The sequence below is a fragment of the Passer domesticus genome, chromosome 18 (assembly GCF_036417665.1).
Source record: "Passer domesticus isolate bPasDom1 chromosome 18, bPasDom1.hap1, whole genome shotgun sequence".
Classification (NCBI taxonomy): domain Eukaryota; kingdom Metazoa; phylum Chordata; class Aves; order Passeriformes; family Passeridae; genus Passer; species Passer domesticus.
Window position 1 is genome coordinate 8893084 of NC_087491.1, and position 27306 is coordinate 8920389.

General features: G+C 39.4%; 1 protein-coding gene across 4 annotated transcripts in view; it reads right to left on the reverse strand.

The window, feature by feature from the left end:
• MED27 (mediator complex subunit 27) overlaps positions 1-27306 on the reverse strand; it is an 84623-nt gene that overhangs the window by 16731 nt on the left and 40586 nt on the right. For all 4 annotated transcript variants that reach the window (XM_064393177.1, XM_064393176.1, XM_064393175.1 and 1 more), the window contains exon 4: positions 9618-9711. In XM_064393177.1, the coding sequence (XP_064249247.1) occupies positions 9618-9711 (94 nt within the window). The remainder of the gene's footprint in view (positions 1-9617; positions 9712-27306) is intronic.

Sequence of the window (27306 nt, forward strand, 5' to 3'; positions counted from 1 at the left end):
TAATGGAAAACATTTTCTGTCCAATAAAAATGTAAAATTATTTCAAAGGAAACTACAGCTTAAAGTAAAAATGTTACATTTTCAAAGGTTTCATTTCCTTCTGTGAAAGTGTTAAAGTGCAAAGAATAAAACTAGTATAATGGAAAATACAGAGGGTCAGTCAGAGTATAACAACAGAAACAAGCCCAAATTATATTATTGACAAAAATGCAATAATGAAGGCATTTTAATCTAAAAATCAATTTACATTTCAAAGATGAAGTTGTACTTCAATACAGTTAAGATGTGTGTCTAACAAGAATCTCCTCTTTGTATTTTGTTATGCAGAGATTATTAGAGTTTTTCCTCACCCACAAAAACATAAAACTGAGATAAAAAAGAAACAATTAGTTCATTTTAATATTTCCCAACCAGCAGCAGCTCATTTTCTGCCAGTGTTCCAACATTTCATCCTGCATAGATTAACACCCACTAAAACAAATGTGTTCTTACTGCTGACCTCAGCAGACAGATCCACACCTAAAGAAACCAGTCAATATGCACCTTTATTGATCTGTTGGATGTTATTCCTTTGTAACTTCTGTTAATGACTGCTGCCCATCACCCTGTTCCAACACCAGCAGCCCCAGCCTGAGCTGATTTAATCAGGACAGAGCCACAAACCCTGGACAGAACTGATGCCAAGCCTCTGGCACAGCACAGGGAGAACTCCAGCAGGGAAGAGTCTGAACAACAGGGCAGGACAAGAGAAAAGACAGGGGAACAGGAAGGGGAGACAATGACAGCCATCAAGCAGACAGGCTGCCAGGCATAATGCTGCAAGAACATAAAAAGTGGGTCAGAAGAACGGGTAATTTGTGAAGAAAAAAATGTGAAAGGCTGAAGGACAGGAACTTGTATCAGGGCCTGAGCCATGCACACACCAGGCACCATGAACATGTAAGGAAACACCATGTTGTGCCATCAGGTGCTGTGAATTTTGGTTTAAATGCAGTATCTTGCCAGGGTACTCATAAATAAGGTCTAGTTGGCCCTCATATACAAAAAACTGGCAGAGTTATTTCAGCACCTGGCACTGTATTAATTAAGTTGGAAATGCAAAGTCATTACCCAGAGGTGCCCAAGCTATGATGCTGATCACCCACTGCAATCACAGTTTTGTCATAATTGCTAAGAGAAGCAAATGAATAAACTTTGAGAAAAGTTGCCAGCACATTAAGAGTTAACAATTTTCAATTTATTTTTCTGCTTTATCAAAACTGACACTTCAGTGGGATATTGGTCTGCTGAGAGAATGGACTCTTATTTATAACTTCACACTAGGCATCAACCACACATAACAAAATTAAAAGGAGGAAAAGAAGACATTTTAAAGAAAAAGAAATCTTAATGGAAGAAGGATAAGGCTGCCCTACAAACACCCAGACCCAGCTTTCTGTATAATATTTCCTATCCCTATTGCCTTCACACACTTTAGTTGATGATCTCTTTCTCTTTCCATTGTGCATTCACAGCACCTCCCATTGCTGCCAGGTAGAAATAAATCTGAGGTTGATCTGAAGCCTGTGTGTGATGTTCCTGAAAATCCTCAGAGTGAACAGTGGAACATAATGCAGTGAAAAATCCTGTGTGTGGCACTCCAGCTTGCTGGAGTGAACTCCCTGCTGGCCTCAAACCTCCTCCCCACATGATTTACCTGCACAGATGCTCCCTGCCCTTTTCCAGGTGATCTGACTTCACACCCTTCCAGTGGCTCACTCCCCACTTCCAGAATCCATCACAGCATTGGAATGTCACATCCTGCACAATGTCCAGGACAGGACCTTGCTCACCCACTTACCTGACCACAGAAATTCAGAATTCCTGTCTTCCACATGGGTAAGGAGCTGTGGAAACCCAGCTCTAGCTGGGTACCTCAGCGAGCTCCCTGAGAAAGGTCCAGCAGCTGAACTCCCCCTTTACAGGATTTTTTTGTAAATCCAAACTTGGGCTGGGTTGTCTAAATTAGCTCTTACAGTGCTCTGGTACTGAAACAAAATATTTCCCTCTTTTGTACCACTCTTGTTTTGACAAGAGATTCCTGCAGATTTTACTCTGGAGATGGAGTCACTGAGATGATTTCTGTAGGACTGTATCATTAGTTAAGTCTGACAGAAGCAAGAATTTAGTAAAAGAGCAGCTCAGAGAAATTGCAGTTCATGGTTTTGAGAGCACTGAAAGAATGAGGGTAGTAGCACAAAGAATGAACAACAGCCTGTCACCAGACTGGAGGATGCTGAGAGACGTGGAAGCCACAACTCTGCTCCACAGCTATTTTCAGGGTGAAACACATTCCACATTGTACATACAGCAAATGCAATAGCCTTTATTTTTTTCCTCCAGTAATCAAGATTCATAACTATTTCCAGGGCTTAATGTTTTTGCTCAGCTCTGCTGTATTTTACAAATCATGTTTTTCAGCAGATCATTTTATTCCAATCCTTGCTCAACTTGGCTGCTTGGAGGCTGTGTTCAGAACAGATCTATGTATGGAACATAATTTACACTTACAGCCATGCAGCTGTGTCCCTGCAGATCACCTGAAAGCAGGTAATAAAGCACTAATGCCTTTGGTAAACCAGTAATTTGATAGTTCTACTCCCAGCTCCAAAAGTGCAGATCTCTCCTGGAGGTCCAGACTCACCCAGATGGTCCCTATTTAATGGGCACTGAAATGTCCCTGCATTTCCACAGGTACCAACTGAGAGAAATTTCCTTCCTTGTTCAGAAAAGATACCTTTCAATTGTGACAAAATGGCACCAATTTCCCTTCTAAGCCAAGTTTTCCTATTAAATTTCAACTTCTCCTGTCGATATCCTGTTAAGACAGCACTTGGCTTTTTAATATTTTGCCTGAAGGATATATGCCAACTCGTCCTTGATGTAGAAAATTTTAATTCAAATCAATACATGTACAAGGTCACTTTAAAATTCAATTAATATGAATGAAAAAATATGCCCCACAGTTCTGTGAGCTGAAAATGGAACAGTTGCAAGTTAAATACTTCTGTAGCTTCTGTTTTGGGCTGTGTAATAACAATGTACATCTAACTTCCTTTTAACTAAAGTAGACTAAATTCAGACAGTTAAGTTATTCATAAATCCCCTGCTTCCCAAAATGGCAAGCCCAGAAGAAGGTAGGACAGGCAGCTGATTGAAATCTGCAATATTATGCAGCTTTTCTGACAAAGACATATAAAATAAAAATCTTCTTGAAATATCCCAGTTTTAAAAATATTTTGTCTATCACCAAGATAAATCTCAAGGAGCATCTGACAGACACAGTATGCCAAGAAAGGGAGAGGGGGAAACAGAATAATCAGGGAGAATGACTTAGATAATTTCTTGTAAGACTGCTAAAGAAAGTTCCCATTTAACACCAATTCTAATTATCAAAGAAGAAAGTACCTTTCCAAGTAAGTCAAAATCAGGGTCCACATGACTTTACAAAATGAAAAGGATCAAAATTAATTTACCATGCCAGAACTCTGCCTGGAGGAAACAGTTTGAAATCCCCCCTTTAATTCTGCCTCCTCACTGAAACTAATATCAAGTGAAAAGCCCTTTTATCAACCATTGAAACAACACATTAACAAATGCTCTTTCTTAAAATTTATTGAAGTTTGATATCAGGAAAATGTATGCTGACACCACTGAGCTCCCATATTTTGTGAAATGAAAAATTCCCAAAGCTGCAGATTTCCCCTCAGCATTCCAGGGAATTTGCTGCTGATTTGAGCTGCAGATGCTCTGCAATGCAGAGCTAAAAGAAAGAAAACATTATTTTCAGTTAACATGGGCACCTCCCCGCTTCTATAAAAAGGAGCACAAGTGTGTGTGTGGTTTTTATTCACCTCAGAAATAAGGCAACATCCAACCAAAGATGTAACCAAGCTACAGATTTCCAGCAAAAGGCCAGACACCTGCTCCTTGCCATGGAACCAGCCATAAGCTCAGCCTCCCACTCACAGATCCTTCTTACTAATCAGTACAATGCATGGAAATGGTATTTATATATGCTGGAAAAAAAAGGTTTTGCATTAAAAATAAAGTTTAAAAAAAACCCCAACACACAGACTTTCAACTAGATTTTTTTCCTCTCATTTTTTATGTCTCATCTGCTGCTGGTATGGCTGCGTTTTCCCTCACATGCTCATTATTCTTTAATGATGCCTATTTGTAAATAGCAAGATAAGATGCAATTAAGCCATTAGAGTCTAAATAAACAAACATACTAATTAGGTTCTTTACAAGGATTTCTTTTTTTATGCAAGGGCTGGAATTTACCTTTCATTAGTCTAACCTAATTGCAATAGTGCCTGATAAAAAGTCAACATAAATGAAGGACTTTAAATGCTCCCACCATATGAAGGATGAGCTGGCTCTTCTCCCTCACTAACATTCCCTATTCTCTTAAAAAAGCAAAAAAACTGGCACAGGAATTTTGTTCCGAGGTTCAAGGGCAGATTTTGCCAGTGGCCAGTCACACTTTGGGAACACTCACACCAGTCCAGCATTGCTACAGAAGATGAAATGGATTTTGTCTCTTTTTTCCTTTCTAAATTAAAGCATACCAGGAATTTTACAGGGATGAAAATGATGTGTGATCTTCCACACTACAAATCTATGGGAATATCAATACACACCTGAGAGCTTTGGGCACAGTAACCCTGTGGAGGGAGCAAAGCTGAGGACATTTCTCACAAGTCTTTATCTACTTTTTTCTATTCTTGTTCCCTTTTCCCAATGGAAATGACTCTTCCTCATCTTCCTCATTCTTCATTAGACAAGCAGAGAACACTTTCCAATTTACTTGCCAACCCCTGCTCATGTACTTTGTTAATTCAAGACATCCTCCCCCTGCCCATGTCACCTCAAACACTGACTTAATGCCCTTTAAATGCTGATTTTAATGCCTTTTAAATGCTGGTTCTCCACCTTAAGGCACAAACTGTGAAGCCACTGCAGTCACTGTGAGCTCAGGAGGGATTCCTTAAACACCATTCCAGGAATTCCCTTCAACACCAAATCCAAGTATTGCCTCCAAGGCAGTAAATCCCTAAATGAATATTCATCCTACAGCCCCAAAAATCAGGTGCCCAAGCCACCACAGGTGACCACCAGAGCTACACCCCTCCCATGAACCTGCCTGCTTTCATCCCTGAGCACTGCTCTCCTGATAAACCACCCAACAGGGAAGAAGGAAGGAAGGTTTACACTGCAAAGCACTTTCAAATATGAAATTGTTTTGGAAATAACAGCACTGAGTTGTTTCCAATCAATAAACCATCAATACTGATTTTAAATCACTTTGCAAATTCCTCCCCATTCCTCCCAGTTCTCCAACATCAGGTTCTCATGCACAGAAATCAGTCTGGTGCCTTTCTCAATGAGCAAATAATACATTTCAGCATCCATTTCCCCAACAAAAATAATAAAGGTTTTATGTAAAACACTAATAAACAACAGTGAGACACAAGGAATTATTCAGATTCAGGGAACAGATGTCTGGCCTATTTGCAATTAATACAACCCACTGCCACACAATCAGACTGCTGCAAATGCCGGGAACAAGATCTGAAAGTTCAAATGCAAATGTGTCTGGTTTTAAGGAGAATGAATAAAACTCTATAGAAACCTGCTTCATATTTTTGTATGACAGATCTATTAAAAAACTAGGCAGCAGTGTAAATTTATAAAAAAAAAATTAAAAGCAAAAATTTGTAAGATAACCTGGAAAGAAAAAATCATGATTTCTGACCTGAGTTTGGCAGAACAATTCAGTTTTTTGGGTTGGAAGTTACTTATACATTTCATTATGATTTAGAAACACAAATTACATGAAACAGTTCCATTATCTGCAAAAATATTTACCAGTGCTTGTAATTTCTGCAGTAGTTCTTTACAAATATTGAGGACAAAAATAATTTAAAGACAAAGTAATTCCCAGATGTAGATAAGAAAATAAGCTTCTTCCCTCAGTAGATTGGCTGGGTACTAAGGAACTCAGATTTCTCAGCTGGAAAAGTAGGGCTGAAGTTTACTGCCTTCTAAAATCTTTCTGTTATTAATGAGTAAATTGTACACAGGACTTGTTTCACACAAAAATATTCTGAATTTTGATAATGGAAACAAGGTATGTGAAACAATCACAAAATAATTTGATTATTATAGTAGGAAAAACAATGTATCTAGGATACGACTAACCATTCAAGAAAAAAAATCTAGGTATTTTCATTCATTAAAAATTAGTTAATGTTTTCTTAATACACAAGATAAGGTTTATCTATTTACAATTCCTGGCATCTGACCAACAAAATCTCACAAAAACCTTAAGGAGTCCACATTTCCCTGTGCTGCTGCTGGAAATTAATTTTGCATTACACAGTTATTAGAGCTGATATAATTCTATGTTTAGTCTATTTTCTACATAGTGCTATTAAAAGATTAATTGAAAAATCACTGGTGAAGACTGGGATTAAACAGCACCTTGAAATGCCACAATAAACCGCTTTTAAAATCAGCTGAGGATCTCACACAGCTCTGAAAGGTTTCAATTATTTATGTGTTTGGCCTGTGTAGCATAAATCCAGACTAATGAGGTACAATTGCTGTGTATAAATCTGAAGCATAAAAAACCTCCTCATTGTCTGGAGGCAGCAGTTCATTCTTCTCACAGGAGTTTGCAGCTTCTGGTCAGGGAAAGCCCAGCTGAGCACGAGGATTATTTGCCAGCAGAGTTTGACCAACAGGCTCACACAGCTCCTAATTATTACAGAATTCCAGAATTGCTGGGGTTGGAAGGGACTTGTGGAGATCATCTCATGCAACCTTCTGCCCAAGGCAGGGTCGCCTGGAGCTGGTGACACAGGAACACACCCAGGTGGGTTTGGAATGTCTCCAGGGAGGGAGACTCCACACCCTCCCTGGGTTCCTCTTCCAGAGCTCTGCCACCCTCCATGGAAAGAAGTTTATTCTGAGTTGGAAGGGACCCACAAGGATAAGGAGATGAAACCCACAAACCTGGCATCACTGGCACCATGCCCTAACCAAGGGTGCTCATCTCAGGGTTCTTCCTCAAGCTGAAGTGAAACTTTTTGTGGTTTCTTTTAGTTTATGGCTCTAACTCCTTCTCCTGTCACTGGGCACCACTCAAGAGAGTCTGGCACTGACTTGACACCTCTTGGAGACACTGACATGGATTGCTGAGATCCCTTCTCCAGACTGACCCGGCCCAGCTCCCGCAGTGTCTCCTCACCGGAGAGCTGCTCCAGCCCCAGATCCTCTGGGTGCTCCCACAGGAGCCTCTCCAGCAGCTCCTTGTTCTTCTTGAAGGGAAAGACATCTTCTTGAACCACCAGATGAATCTTGGTGGTGCAAGTCCCACCTACAGCTAAGGACATAAACAGATTTCCATGTGCTCATGAAGTTGTAGAGTCTGGGGATGAAACTTTCTCGCTTGGGTCTTTCTCCTAATCTGTTTGGCAAAGGCCCCAAAGCTTCTTGAGTTTCAAAGAGTCACCCAGACCTCCTTTCCCCTTCTTTCCCATCTCCCTTCAATCATTTACACAATTTTAAGGTATGTATAGTGCTTACCAGTGCCTTTGAGGATGAATGCATGGGTTTTCTCTGGTAGATGGAGTAATTGTATTTAAAGATGCTATAAAAACCAGACCTTTGCATCAAGGACCTTCCTAAGACACCAGGTGTGCTATAACAGCCCAAGGATGAGCATGGTTGAGATTATAAAGTTAGTTAATTAACTCTGGGCAAACAGTTTGGCTGTGAAATATTTTGATAAAATGAGCATTATCTGGAGCCTTTGGCTCTGAGGTAAACCACGCTGCTGCAGGGGAGCAGCTCCAGATGTAGCTTGGGCTAAGTTCAGAGTGAGAAATCACAAGTGCTGGAGAAAGCTCCCTCCTTCTGGGGGAGGTGCTCTTCACACTGCCCATCCCTCAGCACCTTTTTCACTGAAGGATCTGTGGCTGAAAACAGCAAAAGCTTTTGTAGCAGTCAGGGCCAGATGGAAAGTGCCATATTGGCAACATCAACTGAGACAGATGGGGAAGAGGGAAAACCTGGCTAAAAGCAAAAATGATAAACCCATCACACAATCACACACAAAAATACTTTAAAAACAATCTTTTTGATCTCTGATCCAAGGGAAATATGCACACCACTGGTTCAACATGGGGCTGGGATCTTGTAGGAGCAAAAATGTCCTTGATTTAGAGAGCAACTGCCACATGGAATTACTGTTACTGCTGCTGGTGAAAGGCACTTCCTTTAGTTACCACCCAACCTTGCTCCTTGGAAGTCACATCCAAGATAATTTACCTTATTTCCTAATTGTGCCTGAGTCTTGAAAAACATCATCTATTTCCTGACCACCTCAAAAAGCCACCAAAAGTGGAAGGTACTTCAGTATGCAAAGAAGGGCTCCAGGAGAATGGAAAGCATTTCAAAGTAAGGAAGCAAAACCAGACTTTTTTTTTTTTACAGCAAAATAGATAAAACACAAAGTCAGCTTAAGAGGAAACACAAAAATTTCTAAGACTTATAACTTCTTAAGACTGCACTGATGAATTCCATTCTTTTCTGGAATATATTTTTCCACTTGGTGAACCCAACAATTGCAGATTAAATGTTTTAATGCCAGCTGTTTATTTTAACCTCTGACTCAGTTAATCTCTTCTGAATTTGTGGCTGTTCAAAGAAAGTTAATAATGAGATGTTAGACAGTTGATTAATTACAACTAAATACTACTAAAATATTTTAAAATTAAACATAATCACAGCAATAGTTGTATAGGGAAATTTCCATGAGAAATGTGAGATGGAAAAGACTGAACTGGCCTCAGTTCTTCATCTGTGCATGTGGTGTATCTTCTAGTTTTATTTAAAATTTGGCAAAATATGTGACTTCTGCCTTTCCCTAGAAGGAAATCAGCATCCAGCTGCCACACCATGGGCTCTTCTTCCACCTAAAGCCTTAGAGCTTTGAAGACTTCTTTTGCTGTAAGCACAACAGCTGCCTGTAAAAATGGATGTGAACAATAGGTTCCTCTGCAATGAAATCTTGCTTGGTCAGGCAGAAATAAGTCTGCCTGAAAAAGAATGTATTGGACTTGTTTATCTCAAACTGCTCATTTACTTCAAAGGCAAATTCCTAACTTCATCATATAACAGAAATTCACTGACCCAAGAGCAATGTGAACAAATTTAAATCATATTGGTTTCCTTCTTCTTTTCTTCTTGACAACATTCTCTTCCTTCTTAATTATCATGATTAAGATTCACTCATTGCCAAGTCTGCCAAAAACCACAGTGAATATTTGAGTTTTGTGCTCATATTTCTACAATCACATTTAACAATAAAGCAATAGATCTTCTGTTTAAAGGGGAAATTATTTTTATCACTTATTTGCCTAAGAGCAAGAAAGATGCTGCATTGCTGTGGCAAATGAAGAATGATATGTTTCTGGGAAACAAAAATCTTTAATACCCTGCGTTTTTGGGACAGTAATTCAGCCTGTGAAGAAAATAAACTCAAGGGATGAGATGTTCCAACTCACCAGAAGCATTGCAGAGGTTCCATTTGGCCGGGAGAGCTGGATGGACATTTCAGGGAACATCCTATCAATCCGACTGATCACATCATCAACGTACCTGCCAACCAAAGCACACAGCAGCATCAGCACAGGGGCTCTCTCACACACACTCAGATTTTAAAAATTATGCTTTTAAAAAGCATTTATCCTTTTTAGGAATTATCCTTTTAAAAATTATCCTTTTTAACCCTGTTCATGGGACTTTCCTGAATCAATTTCTCTCTGATACCTGCATATTCTTCAAAACCACATGCAAGCAACAATTCAAAAAGTTGTTGATAAGAGGAAACAAACCAAAGCCCTCTGCAAGTTGTTTTGAAAATCAATTACTCTGCCCTTAAAAACATGCACTGACTTAAATTTTAGTCCAAATCTGTCAGCTTCAAAGTCCTGCCATGGTACTTCTGTACTTTCTCCTCAGCAGGGTTCAAGGACACATGATTACAATTACTCTTCCAGTGCAGGAATTCACAGGCTGTCATGTCCTTACTCTCTCTTTGATAAACTTAACAGATAAAGGTTTTATCAAAGTCTTTGGATGATTCTTAGGGGTGGTTTTTTTTTCCCCTGAATCTTTCCAATTTATTTCATGCACTGGTGACTCTGAAATTGGCTGGTAAATTCCAGATGTTTCTCTGGAGCAATCAAACACAAAGATAAAACAACATGCTTTCTGCTGGGTGTAATCCCTGTTTCTGCAGGCCAAGGTGAGCTGGCACACAGTTGTCCTGTTCCCTGGGATCAAATTAAGAACTGAGCTCCATTAACACTGAAAAAGAGCCTTGCAGAGACCTTGTTTCCCAGGACACATCGCCCCAAGCCATGGACATGCCACTTCAGCCACTCCTTTGGACCCATTAAAATCCAAATATTTGCTTTAGAAGAGTTTCATCTGTGCACTGATCTGTCCTCATTTACAAACTCTACAACTTGAGCAGATCCATGAATGAATTTGTAAATAAAACTGCTTTTATGTAAATCTACATATGCGCTCTGAAAAAAAGTTAGATTAACAGTAAAACTCAAAAAAAGCGCTAATTATTTCCCTTTAATCTGCTTAACAGATTAAAAAAAAAAAGTCGAATTCTTGCTCTTCAAAGTAATTAATTTCTAATATTAGTGCTAAAATCACCTGAACAACAATGAGGTGCTATGCTCCAGTTGCTACTTTGCAAAGGATTAAAACAGAAAAAAAATAAAATCAAATCAGGAAAGCTACACCTCCTCAGCTGGTAAAGTCAGCTTTTAAAAGTAACCAAAGAATGAAATGAGTTATGACAATTTTGCACAAAAACCTTGATCCACACTTGTCATAGTGCAGAAGAAAGTTCCCCCATTCACTGCAATGACTCATTAACACTTGCTGCTGATCAGAAAAGCCAAGACCATCCAGAACTGGGAAAGAGGAGGCACAGCAGACCCTGCTCCAGGAGCAATCAACCACACATGGACGGCACAAACCCAGCTCATTTCAAACCCTGCTGAATCCCAGACTGATTTCATACAGCAGGAGACTTTATACTGCTTCATAAATGCCATTACTCCAGGCTCTGCAAATAAATTAATCTCTTGCTTGTGGGGGACCAGGGATGACTGGCTGTGGTGCAGGCAAGGAGAGATTCTGTGGTTCTGAAAATGTTGTGATGCAGATTTTTGCATAGCTTAAATTTTCCAATTTGCCAAGCTTTAGGCAAGAAGAAGTTAAAGCAAAATAAGAAGTTGTAGAAAACAAGACACTGGCATAGTCAATGCATTAAGGAAGGAAAATTGAAGTAATTTAGAATCATGTGAACAACAGTTGGACGTGGGCACTCAATCTGCTTACGTCCTTCTGAAAATCCCAGTGGACATGCACACTCATCCTTTGAAAATGGGATCCAGGCTGGCTGGAGGTAATCAATTCTTCAAAGTCTTTCTTAGAAAAGATTATTTTTAAATGTAAAACTTGTATTGACCACGAGGCTTAAAATCTGACTCAAACCCAACTGTCACCTTGTACTGAGTGAGCAGTGTAAGGCAGAACAGGGAATTCACGGGGTAGTGGAATCTTTCATTTAAAGGAAATCACACATACAGCAAACCAGAAACCTCCTAATTTGCATTAACCACCTTCTGAAAGCACGTAAAGGTGAATTACTGTGACTTTTTGGGCTTAGATGCCTGTTAATTTTGTACCACTTTTCACAGATCAGTTGATAGAAGAAGGAAAATGAAAACCACGTGCTCCAGGAAATGTGATGTTTTACTTTGGCAGCTCTGTCAGGACCATCACACAGGGAGCATTGTTTTGCAGCATTGTTTTGTGCCCCTATGCCTTTTTTCAAGTAGTCATCAGGCTTTCCTGAGCACTCATCAGAACAAAGATTCTTCAAAAATACATATATAATTACTCAATTAGCCTGACTAGATTGTGTATTGTATCAAATACAAAATTACAAACAACCTTATATGAGGAAAAATTCTGTAGATTTGTCCTTCTGAGAGGACATCTGCTAAAACATCTTGTGAAGGGATGGACATGAGAAATCAGGTGCAGTGAAGTAATGTAGAAGTGTAAGTGGTGATAACTTCAGAGAAAACTGAGGAACACGTTGAAGAAGAGATAAAGTGCACTCCTGAGGCTGTTTGGAAAGAGGGTCAGAGAAAAAGCTGCTATCTGGAACTTGTTTTGTAGAACTGAAATACATACATTTACTGCCAAAATAAGCACTTACAAAATTTACACATCTCTGTCCAGTTTTAGCTCAAAAATACGATAGTTCCTATTTATGTTACAGAACCTCTTGCCCAGTCTCAGAGAAGCAAAGCACTTGAGGATGGAGAAAAATCTAATTTTGCTTTGCCAAAAAGCACTTCTAACTTCTGACATCCTCTGCACATCTCAGTTTTCTCCTACATACAAAAGATGATGGTTGGAAGGAGCATTTACAAACCCAGATGAAATTACGCAAAGCGGGGAAAAGCAAATGGCAATAGATTTGTTCAGACATTTGGCTTATTTTAATCTTAAGAAATTAATGGAATTCTCAGAATTAAATACAAGCTGAAATTTCATGTCCTAGAACAGGCATTGTTCCACCTACAAAGGGCTGAAGAGAGCGTCTAGACAAATTCCCTACTGCTTCTGTGGGATGCAAAGGTTGTTCAAAAAGGTCTGAAGCCAGACTGCTGAAGATTGTACCCAATAACCCCCATTTTACAGCACAGAGTTTTAACTCTTCGTAGACAGAATTTCATATTATGAACCATCCTAGGTCTCAAAAACATTTAACAACTTTTAGGCAAGAAGAAGTTAAAACATTGCAACATCCTGAGTCAGTCCCATTCTGTTTAAAAAAGCTTTAAGTAACTTCATCAACACCTGCACCCTAATGCAGATCCATGTTTCTCCTCATCCAGATCCATAAGTGCCTCCTAATCCAGATCCATGTTTCCCCTCATCCAGATCCATGTTTCTCCTCATCCAGATCCATATGTTTCTCCTAATGCAGATCCATATTTACCTCCTAATCCAGATCTATAAGTGCCTTCTAATCCAGATCCCTGAACATCCTCCTCAGAAAAGAACAAGACTCAACCAACAGGTCTTCATCTCATTAAACCTCATCAAGTACTAAAACATTTTCCCCAATGTAATTTTCGTGGTCTGGGGGAGAGATTTTTAAAACATCTTCAACAGCAGGTTTGTACCAACTTCCCCCTCCCATTTTTTCTCCTTCTTTCCTTCATGACACAGGTTCATGATTTTTCAGGAGGTATTAAAATTGTGTTTTAGATACAAAATCTTTACTTAAAAAACCCCAATATTATCACTCAGGGGTTTGCATCTGAATGTGCAGAGCCAGCCAGTCAGATGCTCTCAAAGGCTGTCAACACTATAAATCAGTATTTTTATTTTAATGTAGAAGAGTTATTTTTTTCCACAAACATGCCAGATTAATACTACAAAAGTCAAAACAAATCTACTTCATGAACATCAGCAATGACTAAAATTAATTCAAAATATTACACTTCAAATGAAGCCTTGCTATGAACATGCAGAAAAAAAATAGAATAAAGTAGTAGATATATTAGTTGAAAAATCTCTCTGCTGTTTTGCCAGTAAGTGTCCACAAAACTCCTTTAGTCCTTATTAGAAAAACAATGCCTGGGACATGTAGAAGACACTTTGAAGCCAGTTAGAAAATACTGTTTAGAAAGGCCTAATTAGCTATGCAAAACACTCACTGAGAAATTTCATGCTAAAACATCAGGTTGCCAATGTAGAAATAATTCAGGAACCATTTCTGTAGATAAATGGTCTTGTACCATCTCTTTGATTCACATAAAGGCCCCCCAAAAGACAGCAATATAGCAAAGTAATTCATTATAAATGCCTTTCAATTCCACACTGGACAGATGGCTTCACTCTCTAATGTGACCTCTCTTTTTAATTTTTTTTATTTTTACTGGATTAGATCCAGCAATCCAGTGTTAGTGTGATGTTTAACAGCTTAGACAAGACTTAAATAGCATTTTTCCCACACAGTGTTTCACTTGCATGCTGTTCTTTTTTTCCACACAATACAACAATTTAAAAATTAGAAATATAGGTATTAATAGTAATTTTCTTTTGGAAGAAAGAACATTTTGCTAAGTGATCTTGGGAAGATGGAGATAAAGAGAAAAGGGGTAAAAATACACATTTGTAACATGAAAGAAGTTAATCTTTCCTGTACACTTAGCAGAAAACACCACACATAAGACAAAAATAAACTCTACAATTCTGTCAAATCTGGATTCATGATATTTTGGAGAGCAACAGGGGAAACTCTCCACACATCCTCTCACTTACTAGCACAGTATTTACTTGCTCACAATTTTTTTTTCTTTTGGCTTTCAGCTAATATTTTCAACCCAGTTAATAATTTCTTTTCACATGTGTGATATTTCAGAAGCATGAGCTGGCCCTGCTGCACATGTTGGGTTGGTTGATGGAGGCACTGGGGGACAGCATTTGCCTGCACTCATTCCAAGACCTATGGAACAGCTATTTTTGTCAGAACCAAGACTCAATATACAACTTAAACATTTTAGCAGCAGCAGAATTTAAAATATTACAGACTTTCAAAGAGATTTAATAGTTTTCAGGCAGCCTGACTGGAGAAATAGTGTGTTTTAACACATACAGGGTAATCACAGTTCTAGTGCGATTTATTCATCATGGAATTTAAGTTTTAATTTGATTCAGCTACCTGCTAGGCAAGTCTCTGCAGGTAGCAAATTCAAGTTGATAGAAGGCTTTTCAGAAGCATCAATTAACAACAGTTATTAAAACAGTGACCTCTGCCAGCTCTGGTGAGATGACACTTCCTGCTTGGATAGGCAATGAAGAGCGTGAAAAAAAATCCAACACCACTCACGCTGAGAAAGCGACTTCACGTCTCAAGACTAAATGAGACAGCTGGCACCATCCCTGACATCTGTACAACAATCCTGGAAGTCTCTGCCTCCTCCCCCAAATTCCACAGGTTCTCTTGGCTTTTTAAAAATTATTATTGTTAACACAAGCTCTTGCTTTTCATTTCTGCAGAACCTCTATAAAATGCTCATGGTTTCCTGGCTCCCGTACTGAATTCTCTTGTTTTGAGCAACTTCTCCTCCAGCTATGAGTTTCCCTGCCAGGCTGTTTTCTCATCCAGTTGTTAACACCGTTCTCTTGTCCTTTCTGAACAAACTGCTTCAGCAGTTTCCTCTCTCTTCTCACCCAATTTCCAAGTTTCGCTGGTGGAAGATTCCAGCCAGGATCCTCTTGGCTCATCTTTCTCTTCCCTTCTCATCTGCACATTGATTCTCTGCTACTCCTGCAATGCCTCTGTTCCTGCTGCAAAATCTTCATTCGTGACACATCAGAAAGGAAAAATGTTCTTTCAAATAACTAACTGACTCCTAACTGCCAGGGGGTGAGGTGAGGGCAGAAGGAGCAAATCTGAGTTGTGCACATTTCTTCAGTCTTGGGGCTAAACCACAGAGTGAGCAGGAAGGAGTTTCAGCACTGGAGAGTCTTGGCAGTATGAATCCACAGGTGTGGGAAGAAGTCAGGATGTGTGGGCTGCAAGGAATTGATTTGCTAAGACACCTTGAACAAAGGTCCTATGGAACAAATTTGCTAAAATTCTTGCCCAACTCCACTCCAGCTTCAGAGGAGTGGAAGCAATGCAAGATCCAAACCTGAGAGAAGGCAGACTTCCACTGATTCTTAAAAATCCTCCTGTTTTCAACTTTGCTATGGATGTTATTTTGGTCACAGAGGAATTATGCTTTATTACTGAGTGGATGCAAAAGATTAAGTTAAGTGCTTAAATAGTCTAGCAGTGTTTACATATAAACACAGGGTGGTCTGCTGCAAAAGCATATGCACACAGAGCTGTATCAAACACTCACCATCTGCACTTCTCACTCACAAAAGGCCAAACCTGGTACAGCACTTAAGGACACATGTGGAATCATTTGGACAGCTCTCCAGAAGCCAAGACAGAGTGTTTAAGGGTTGGATTTACAAAGAAATTTAGAAATCTGAGGCTGTGATTCAACAATTTTCAGGCTTCAGCAGCAATAGTGACATAAGGCACTGACACATCCCCTCCTGCACAGCATTCAGCCCCCTCAGCTGTGCTGTGCTGGAGGAGCTGGAGCTCAAAACTGAGCTGGCTTGAAAAAAAAAAAAAAATAGAAGTATTGGTTTAAATCTAAAGCAGTTTCATGATTCAACTCCCTGTGTGGCTGCACAGACAGTGTGCCAGCACAATTCCTGGCACCACACACCACGGGCCAGGACTGCTGCACACTGGGGTCGTCCTATTACAACAATAAAATATTGGTTTATGGTAAAATGCTGTTACTTAAGCAGCATTGTTTATACAGCAAACACAATTCAGAATTCTTCAGTGCCACCGTGAGCCCACTGCTAAGTGACGTGGTGCAGACCTGCCTGGAATGTCCTCAAAGGTCTGAGCTGACAGCCATGGCACAAATGAGCACAGGTTCTCCTGCTGGAATGCAAACCTGCTGCTGGATCAAACAGTCTCTGGGCATCTGCACATTTACATTAAATATGAACAAACAGCTCTGTAACACACTCTGAAAACACACATTGTCAGTGCATACTTTGTTTTTTAATACAGAGCAAAAAGACATCTCTTCACAATGCTGAATTCCAGTGCACCACCTTAAAAAGCAGAACTTTAATAAGGAAAACTTTAAGTTACAAATAGAGACCTTGCAGTCCAATTCCCAGGGCTATTTTATTATAGTAGTGAAATAGCTTTCTTTGTACTTATGTGGAATGCTCTTCAAAATGCCTTTAATTCACAGCAGTAATCACGGGAGGAATATGGATATTAGAATGTGTGAAAACTGGTTAACAAAACAAGCATGCATCTACTTTACAGTCATCACCAGGATCCTGCCTGAGCCTGCACTGGGGTCTGTGCTTTATGAAAAAGAAAAGCATTAACTCCTTTATACACACCTTGAGAGGAAAACCAGCCCTCCCATAACCATTCAGCATCAGTGGTAAAATAATTTCAGATCCAAAATCCCACAGCACAAATGCCTTGTTTATATTTCCACTTCATGAAACATGACGTTGCATCACAACAATAATAATATTGTTATTATTAACAACAAATGCTAAAAGGAGTCATTTTCAGGGGCCTCAGTAAGAATCAGAATTAGTACATTAATGTTTATCTACAAAGATGGTTCTTGAATTATTCCTAACTTTTTAAGCAATTTGTGCTCCACACATCAGCCTAAATTTGCACATGCACACATATTTCCATACAGCAGAGCTGTGTCAGAATTCCTCAGGAAAAACTCAGAGCCCTTTAAAAAGGAAAAACAGCACTTGCACACACACAGAGCTGTCCCCACAGTGTTCCAAAGCTGGATAATGCCCCCACCCTCTCGGGGCTCACCTGGGGCTGCAGGGTCAGTGCTGGCAGGTGAAGCCCCCTCTCCTGCACCCCCAGCCCTGCAGGGAGGACCAGGGGGTTCAGCTGATGCAGAGTTCAGCCCTGCCTCGAGGAAATGTGAGGGGCTGGGATGGTTTCTTGCCCAGCCAGATTCCCAAGGGAAATGAGTGGGGCTGTTTCCCATCTGGGAAAGGCCCCACTGTGTGCACTGACCCCCTGATGGGACCCTGACACATGCATTACTCCACACTGTCACTGAACTTGAGTTCAGTCTCCTCAAGCTAGAATTCATTATTTTATAACATGTTATTTTCAGCTCTGTTATTGAAGATTTACTGCAACAGCAAAGCCTTCTCACTCTCTTTCTTTGTGCTTTATTTCTCCCTCAACAGAGCAGAAATTACAGTACTTACCTCCTTTTATGAACAGCAACAGATGATGCATGATACCTATTATTTATTCCATACTTATGGGAAGCAGAGAGATGTTACCTTTGGGTGCAGTGAGTGATGAACAGGAAACACAGGATGTTGTGCCCAGTTAGACCTTTTCACACACTGGGCTTGACCATGACAGGCACTGCTGCCAGGAAGAGATCTCAGTGATCACTTCTGTTAGGCACATCAACTCCCTGAACTTAGTGAAGGCATCACAAGTTCCAGAGGCTGGGAGGAAGGGATCTAACCCACTGGAGAAAAGCTAATATATCAAAACAGGAGAGCAGAGCAGACCATTTCACTAAAAATACACAGAATTAGCATGTGAAGACTCAAATTTTAGGCCTCATCAATAGAGTTCAAACAGCCACTCCAAAAAATCATCCACTTCAAGGTCTAGAGCTTTTGTTAAAATTATAAATTGTGGTAGAAACAGGCAAGTCTTAACATCACTACTTCTAAGGGTACTTAAGATACTTGATATCAGCCTTTAAGGATCCTTAAGATCAATTTGTTCTGTAATTAAGAGGGAAGCAAAGGTGAAGAAAAAAGCAGAAAAGATGAGATATAAACGTTGCTACAGCCCACTGCAATTTATTACACAAGCTTCTACCCATTTCAACTTTTGTGATCACTTACTTTAAGTTTTCTTGAGGGAATTTCATAATTAGTCCTGGTTTTTAGCTCTTCAGAATTATGATCTGACCAAGTACTTCGATCTGTCTGTGATACTACAGAGATAAAAATCTATCTTACAACTCAGAGGTTTATCAAAAGGCTCCTTCAAGGTCATCTTCATACTTCAGTAGAAAAACTGGAGATAACAAGAACAATTAGGCATTTATAAACTCAAGACTCTCCAGTACAAACATTTAGGAGAGAGAAGCCCTTCAAAACACTATTTTATAAAAAATATGCTTTCATCACTTCTTCCTCCAGCATGACAAGCTGTTCCTTAGGTTGAGATTTTTTATAGGGCTTATGGAAATTAATTGCGTGGCTTCCGCTGAAAGTCAGCGTGGGGGAGGAGGGCGAATTCCCCTGGGGAAACTCTCTGAGAAAAACTCTCCTTGAACAAGAAAGTTGGTTAAGGAAAGGGCTCATCATGGCTGTAACTCCTGGGCTTGGTGAGCACAGTGCAGACGAAGTGACAGCAGAAATTCACTGCTCCTTTCTGGCCAATGCCCACTCCTGTAAGCAGAGTCCCTCTCATTTATTTATTTCCACTCACACAAGGATCATGTGCAGCCCCAGCAGAGATCACACAGGTTTTAAGTTCACTGTGGCTTTTGAAATGTTGGAGCCTCTGAGCTGGAGTTTAAAGTCTTTCATGGGGCTGAGAGCTGGACTAAAGCCAAGTATCAGAGTAAGAAATACAGAAATTCAGAAGTGTAGTCCTGTAGCTGCACTGCTTGACATCACTTGCAGAGCTTCCCTAAAAAATAAAACCTAAGCTAGGATTAATGCCAAATATATCTAAAGTAGAATAAGCCTGCAAAATTATGATGTCTGGTGCAATTTGGGAGAAAAGCTCAACCTACTAAAATATAATATGATTTTGTTTATGTAGGCAGACTAAGAGAGGAAAGTGCCCAAGTGAAATCCAAGGAATGAAGATCTCCCAAGGTAAACACAAATATTATCATTAACACTGCCTAGCTTAGTTCCAAATAAGTTTCCCAATCCTCTTCACAAATATCGAGCTCTAAACTTGTGAAGAACAAATTCCTTTAAGGCATGTCAAGTTGGTTATTCAAAGTAAAGAAATTCCAAGGTGCTAGATAATTTCTAATAGTAAATAGATACAGATTAAAAAAGAAAAAAAAGAAAAAAAAAGAAAAAAAAAGGACAGTCTATGCATCCACAGTCCTTTATTTAAAAATAAAGAAAAACTAAATCCTGTCCACTGTAATGTGAGTGAGTGGTACAAAATAACCCACCTGTCCCAGGGTCTGTACTTGGTCAAAAGCCAGGGTTTGTGCTGTGCCAAACATCTCGGAAGTGCTGCTAGAGAAGGGCCAATAAAAGATTTCTTGCAGACCCTGCAGACAACACGAGGCTGCTGAACCCTTTCTGATCAGCAGCCCCAGTGTCTGGCCTGTCTGTCAATGCCAGTGGCTCTCAGCAGGGAGTGGTTTATTATTCCAATAAGATGCTCCAATGAAGAGAGGGTCAGCTCTGAATCACTGCCATGAGAAGATTTAATTAGATTTTTACACTGACTAAAGACATTCCCTGCACACACACAAAATTTTAAATATGAGATAAATGACAGTGTCTTTTAAGGCAAGGTTACTTTTGTTTTCTTTCTGTTTCAAACTCCCTGTTTCTATTTTTCCTTTTCTTGAGCTAGCTGTTTACATTACAGTTACAGTGTCCAAGCTTAAAGGTTTCTTGTGAAAGAGTTCAATAATTTTCTGATTAAAAACTCTCTGGGCAAAGTATTCCACCCAATACAGAGCTCTATAATTTCCTAGGAAAATGTCTAAAAACCCATACCCAATTAAAAATTAGAAAAACCCAACAAAACAACCCAAATTTTCTTCAGCACACAGTAAAACCTGCAGAACAGATTGATACTGAATACATGCACATTACATACCAATGCATTATTGCTATTAATATGCTGTTTCAATTAAAAATATACTGGATAAAGAAGAGAAAGAGGCTCAGCTGTATCTGATCCACACAGCTGCAAACTACCTGTATGAGCAGACAGAATGTTCATTAAGGGTAACCTCACATCAAAGATCTTTCTAAAAGCCACCAGAGGAACGCTGAAGTCAAGCACGAGGGCCAGAGCTATTAGGGCTGTTTCAATCATTAGGAAACCATTATCTCCAATTCATGCTGCTACCAGGATACAGGTTCACCCAGTAACATGACAGCAAATTATATGATTAATTAGCTCCCACATAGCTACTGTGAGTCAACCAGTTGAAACTGATGCCCTACAGAAGCAGATAAAATATCACCCAATGGTGGCTACTGGCTGTGCAATCTTCCTGCAGTTACACTCCCAAACATCAGTGAATTTGCAGATGTTTTAAAGGAGCTCCCCAGCCATGCCCACTTTGTATTCACTACTCAGTGTACAGATGTGCATTTCTGTATTTGATTTTTCTTTCACCATTTAGTTATTTTCACTTTTTTGCCTAATTGCTTTCATCAAGTTTCCTGTAGATTCAAAACATGAACTACACTGGCATTTGTCTAATGGAACCCATTCTTAAGAGCACTTCACAGGCATTTTTAAAAAGGAGACAAAATATTTGCCTCCTTTGGCAATCTGGCAAAAGACACAATGAGACAAACACTGCACAACAACTCTGAAAAGGATGATGGGAAAGCTGGAAGAGAATGCTTAACTGAGAACAAAACAAATGGAATTGCATCCACCACTGAGAAGTTCCCTGCTCTGACTGGTGTCCTGCACCCCATCCCACCAGCTGAGTCAAGTGGTGAGAAGTCAGCAACAGCAAAATAAAAACAAACACGGGAAACAAAACAAATCTTTCATTTTATTCTTTTCATGGGTTTAAAAAAAAACCCAAAGGACACGTGAGTACAAACATTACCCAGTATTTCAGCAGTTAGTGCTCCCTGACACCTGGAGAGGCTCTGCTCACTCAGAGCTGAACTTTCCTCAGTACATCCTCTCCTTCACACTCAGGAGACAGGAATGAACTATTTATTTAGGATCTAAAAACACCAGGAGTCAACAGTGGAGAGACCTTATGTGAGAGAAAACAATTTCATCCTTGAAACTCTCCAAAACAAACCAGAGCAGGTTAAGAGATAAGGAAATATTTGAAACAACCTGAAAATCTAAGGACCATCCAATAACCAGGTTCTCTGTGTACCTTCCTCCCACCAGAATTTTCAGGTATCTTGAGAATTTCAGCAGAATGTATTTGAAAGACTTGCAAAATGCAGACCTTTAAGATCCAGTATTTATTTACTGACACTTTAACAAAGCAATTCATGCAAAAGCAAACTGTTCACTGGAATTAAGAGTTCTTTGATGGAGGGTGATGCCTAAGGCACCAAAAATTAACTGGCTTTAATACATACCAGCACAGAAAGAGATGATTCAATCATGGCACTGATGAGAGATGCAAAAGAGCAGGACAGAAAGAAGGATATTACAACACTCAGGCTTCAATATCAGAATCTTTATCCCTATTGATGACTTAATAAAAAACTGAGGGAAGGCAGCAATTGTGGAACAACAAAAAGAAATTAGCAGCAGCAGATAATATTTTAGTTGTACTAGCAAAAATTATAATTGATTTTCTGTCTGTGGTGTTAAAGTTGCTATCTTTGCTCTGAAAATAAATTTTAATTTTAAAAGCACAATCACATGTTAAAATAGTTCTACCTGGCATTTTTCTGTCCACAAGCTCATTTTACAAGAAGGATTCAAGAGCCACCATTGCTCTGTCATGTCAAGAAATCCATTTCACTTCCCTAGGAATACCTAAGATTAGAAAGCATTAAATTTGCTTATCATCTGCTATGCTGTAAAATCAGCTTGTTGAAGATGGAACCTTTTGTTTAAATGAAGAGCAACTTTCAAACTAGAAAAGATCATGGAAGCATCAACATAGAAACTGTTTTTAAGCCAAATTTCAGATTTAAAATAAAACATGCAATTATTATTTTAAATGCCAAGCACTCCTCCTTGTAGCACTCCTTTCAATTAACTCAGCTTTTCACTGTGGGATTTTTAAGCAGGCTACTACAATCCACATTATTACTTAAAGTAATTTCTTAAAAAAATCTGTTTTCTCCTTCCATCAGCCACTGCCCTCAAACTGTCCTTCTCAAGGGTTCACAAGAAGTGGGCTCAGCTCTTTTCAAGACGTGTCTACATGGCACACACAAATCTGTCATGAGCAAAGGCATCATCTTTGCTGAGCAACTGTCAAAATGCAAAAGCCAAAATGAAAGAAGGTTCTGCATGTAAAATAGGGAAGTAGAAAAGCCTGGGTTTGGCTTCAGGGGAGCTCAGCTTTACAGGGCTATTTTGGACACAGATATTACATTCTGACTTAAAACACATCAAAACCACAGAGTATTTTTTTGCCACTCCTAGAGCACATTTGATTTTAATACCAAACACTGAATACCACAATCAGCAAAAGAGTTCAACAATTTGAGGCCACAGAAGTTTAGGCAGCTTGACACAGACTGACAGGCTCCAGCCAGGCTTGTGTGGAATTATTTCATGTGCTGGCACTTTGCCTTCCATCACTGAAATGAGCACCTAAAGGCAAGAACACAAAGGATACAGGATAATACATCACCACTCACTTATCACAAATGCTGGCAGTGGATACTGAGAGCTTCCTATCAGGCCCTGCAAGCAGGAATTATCTGGTCATTCCTTCATTCCTCACAATGTGTCATTCCCAGACTGTGGATTTTAAAAAATATTTCCTGGTCTTGAACAAGCAAAAATAAAAGGTAAAAGTCCAGACTCTCCCCCTGGATGGAGGCATCTCCTTTGTGGTTAATGCCTTCTTGCTCCATTCACTCCCACATTCCTGCACAGCTTCCAGATGATAAAATTCTCACCATTCCCATGGGGAAACTGAGGCACAGAACAACTCAAGAAAACAGTAATCTGCTCTGCAAGAACTTGTTTAGGAGTCTCTGTATCTTGAAGTGCTTTCAAACACACATGGCACAGAATGAAAAGGCTGAACACTATTCCACAATCACATTTAGTGAGGGATGGAGTCAAAGCATTACAGGCAACAGAGGAACATGATGATCCTACACAGAATACAACTTTATTTCATTTCCTTCCAGGTAAGCTCAGCAAACGTTAAATAAGTGATTCACTACCACCAACTCCGTGCCAAACTCTTACTTTCTTTCCCAAAACTGAGTTTCAAAGAACAATCCTGAGCAACACTAAAGCACAAATTTAATTTCAATGCAAAACCTGCTGCATGGAGGTGCTTTTGGTTGCTAAAATTAGAGGGCTTACTACAGGATTCCCCTGGCCATGACTCACAGACAATAAAGACAGTGTGCAGCCACAGAAAAAAAACAACCCAAGTCTCCAATGTTAACAAGGTCTTCCCTGTGCAGTTTTGCTCCGTGTTACCCATGCAAAGGTAAGAATCAGATAATAATAATAATAATGAGGTGAATGTATATCAATCAGCAATGTGCATCACATTATTAATACAGTTATTTTCACAATAACATACACATACTGCTGAGTGACATCAGTGAAATTGAAAGGATGATGTTACTCCTGTATAGGTAAAACCTACACAGCACAGAGAAATGCCTTCCAAAATTAACCCATCAAGAATGGAAATAACAGTAAAGCAGCATCTATAAAGAGATGAAAACTGAGTCAACTTCACCCAGTGAAACTTATAATGGTTCCATTTTATTTATTTTTTCCCACTGTGTGTTGGGAAAGTGGGACTAGAAAATAAGTGCACCAAAATACTTCAAATCATTTTAAGTGAAGATTATATTTAGAGGAGAAAACCATGAAGTCATCAGCTGGAATTTGCCACCTCAAGCTTTTTTCACTTAACCCATCCACAGGATTCCTTGTAAACACATGAATACCCAGAGAATGCCCTACAGTGAAATTAAAAAGTAATAACATTTATTTTTAACAGCAGGTAAAGAAAGCAGAGCAAAGCAGTTCTTTTCTGTAGTTAGAAAGGACAGCCAGGCATCCTCTCAGACCCTGCATGTCAGGAGCAGGGCCAGAGCCTGGCACCACCATGGTCCCAGGGATGGGAAGAGCCCCCTGAGCTCCCAGGACACCTCCATGGTGCAGCTCATCACTTGGGAAAACCTTCCGCTTTGTAGAGTTACTGCTGAATCTACTTTAATTGTCTTTATTTCCAGGTAAAATTTGCATTTTTGAAGTTTTTTTTACTGTGATACACACCTAGAGCTTCCTTCTCCTCAAGGGTCCCATTTGAAAGCACTTTTATCCCCCTGCCAGTGCAGCTGTTTAGTTTTCCTCTCAGACAGACAAAGGTTATTTTGTAGAGATGCAGAAATAAAGTTATTAATTAATGCATTCACAATGGGCTTATACCACCCTACACAATGCAATTATACAATAAAGCTGGTCTGGCTAAGCCACCAAAATATAAAGACCTTTTCAATCCACCTTATTCCAGCTCTGCTCCTCCTCTCTGACAAGGGAATATACAACCAATGCAGATGGAAACACTTGCTGTAATAATTTTTGAATTTGGCAAGAGGCAGTTTTAATTTATTCTTTTCAGACTGACTGTCTGCTGCAGTAAAGCAGCATTGAACTCCCAACCCCCCAATAGCAAAGCTAAAAAAAAAAAAAAGGAAATGGGGGGGTTTAAAGCAATCTTATTATAAAATCACAGCTTTAGCAAAAGCTTTGATATCATTATTAGGTTCATACAAATTTCCTCTCTTATCTAGTTTGTTCTTCATTGTCTTAATTAGTTCAACCACACGTAGTTTGTGTTCTTTTTAACTTTTTTTGACACAGAAACAAGCAGTTAAACTAGTATTTGCAATCTTTAATTACACATTAAAATCTTCATCCTTGACTTTCTTTTTTACTGAAAGTACAGGGATTCCCTACAGTGCAATATTAATGTTCTGCTCTAAATGCTGCAAGGGCATCTTCTAATGGTAGGGACTGTGGAACAACTTTTAATTAATTGCCACCTTTTAATGGCACGGTTCTCACACAAACATTACCTTTAAGGCAAACATACATCAAAGAGTCAGAAATTTGCTCTTTTACAACAGAGCTGAGGTCCCCAGTAATTTTAAACTCGCTAAGGGTCTTCTGCTCTGGATCTGTGCATGGTTTGGAAACAGCAGATCAACACAGCTACATGGCCCAGAGTCTCCAGAAAGATTCATCTTTTTCTCTTCCCAAACACACTGCTCCAGTTAATCTTCCCCAAAGTGGATGGGAATGATTTCAAATCGCTCTGCTCGGTCACACAGGGCTCCACATCACACAACAATCCTGTACTGGGGATTATTTGTGGAATTTGACAACAAAATATCAACAGCACCAGCCCCAGGTGCTTTTTTGGCTCGTGGCTCCATGACAGGCACATGCACAGAGCTCATCACATCAGTCCACAGTGGCTCACAACACACTTGCAGAGAAAGCTCTATACACAATAAATTGTGAAATCTTAATTGCATGCAGTCTTTCCACAGTACTTGGTTGTAAGAGCTGTTGAAAAGTAAATAAATAGAATAGATTTTTTCTCCATGTTAAAACAGACTGTGAAGTTTTATCTCCTAAGCAATGTTTGCTGCCCAGAGAAGCTGTGGCTGCCCCTGGACCCCTGGCAGTGCCCAAGGCCAGGATGGACAGGGCTTGGAGCAGCCTGGGACAGTGCAAGGTGTCCCTGCCATGGCAGGGGGTGGAATGGGATCAGCTTTAAGGTCCCTTCCCATTCAAACCATTCTGTCATTCTTTAATGCATATTTCAGTAATTTATTACAGATAAAGCAACATCCAAGATCCTTTTGTATTGTATGGGTAGAAATTATTCTGCAGTTAATGAATATCATAAGGAACATTTAGTTTCAGTCAAAGTATTTCCTTTGGACAATCTATGTTGATCAATGCCTGCTGGTTTTTTGTAATTACTTTGTAAGAAAATATGCAGCTGTATAGTACTTAATGGAATTAAATTAAATTCAGCATATAACTGCAGCCAAAAAAAAAAAAAGCACTGATTTGGCATAACAAAACAAAGAAGATTACTGCAGAAACCCCTGCTGTCAGATATATCAACATATTAGAAGATTAAATCAAGATTAGAATGTTTAAAAGAATTGTGTTTCTAAAGCTGCACAGAGCAGCAAAGCTCATGTTCTGCATCTTTGGTATCTACACAGGTTACAAAGCATCTGTGAAGTCCCAAAGTTAACATGATACATAACCCAAATGAACAGCACTGAAAACATACCAAACAATTTAAGAACACCTATTTTAAAATTTACCTGTTGCACTGAAATAAAATTTTAAGTGGATTACCCCCTTCTCTCTTTTCTGGAGCAGAAAGCTTTGGCTACAAGCTGTGAGATGACCACTGTTATATCCCTGGTATGTTACTGGATTTGATCTCACTGGAGTTGCCTCATTAAGCCCTTCATGAATTAAAACTGTACTGTGGAGGTTTTTCTTTCCAGCTGCATCATCCTGAGTGCTCAACAGTAAATACCACTTAACTGAGACAGATTGCCATTACATTTAAC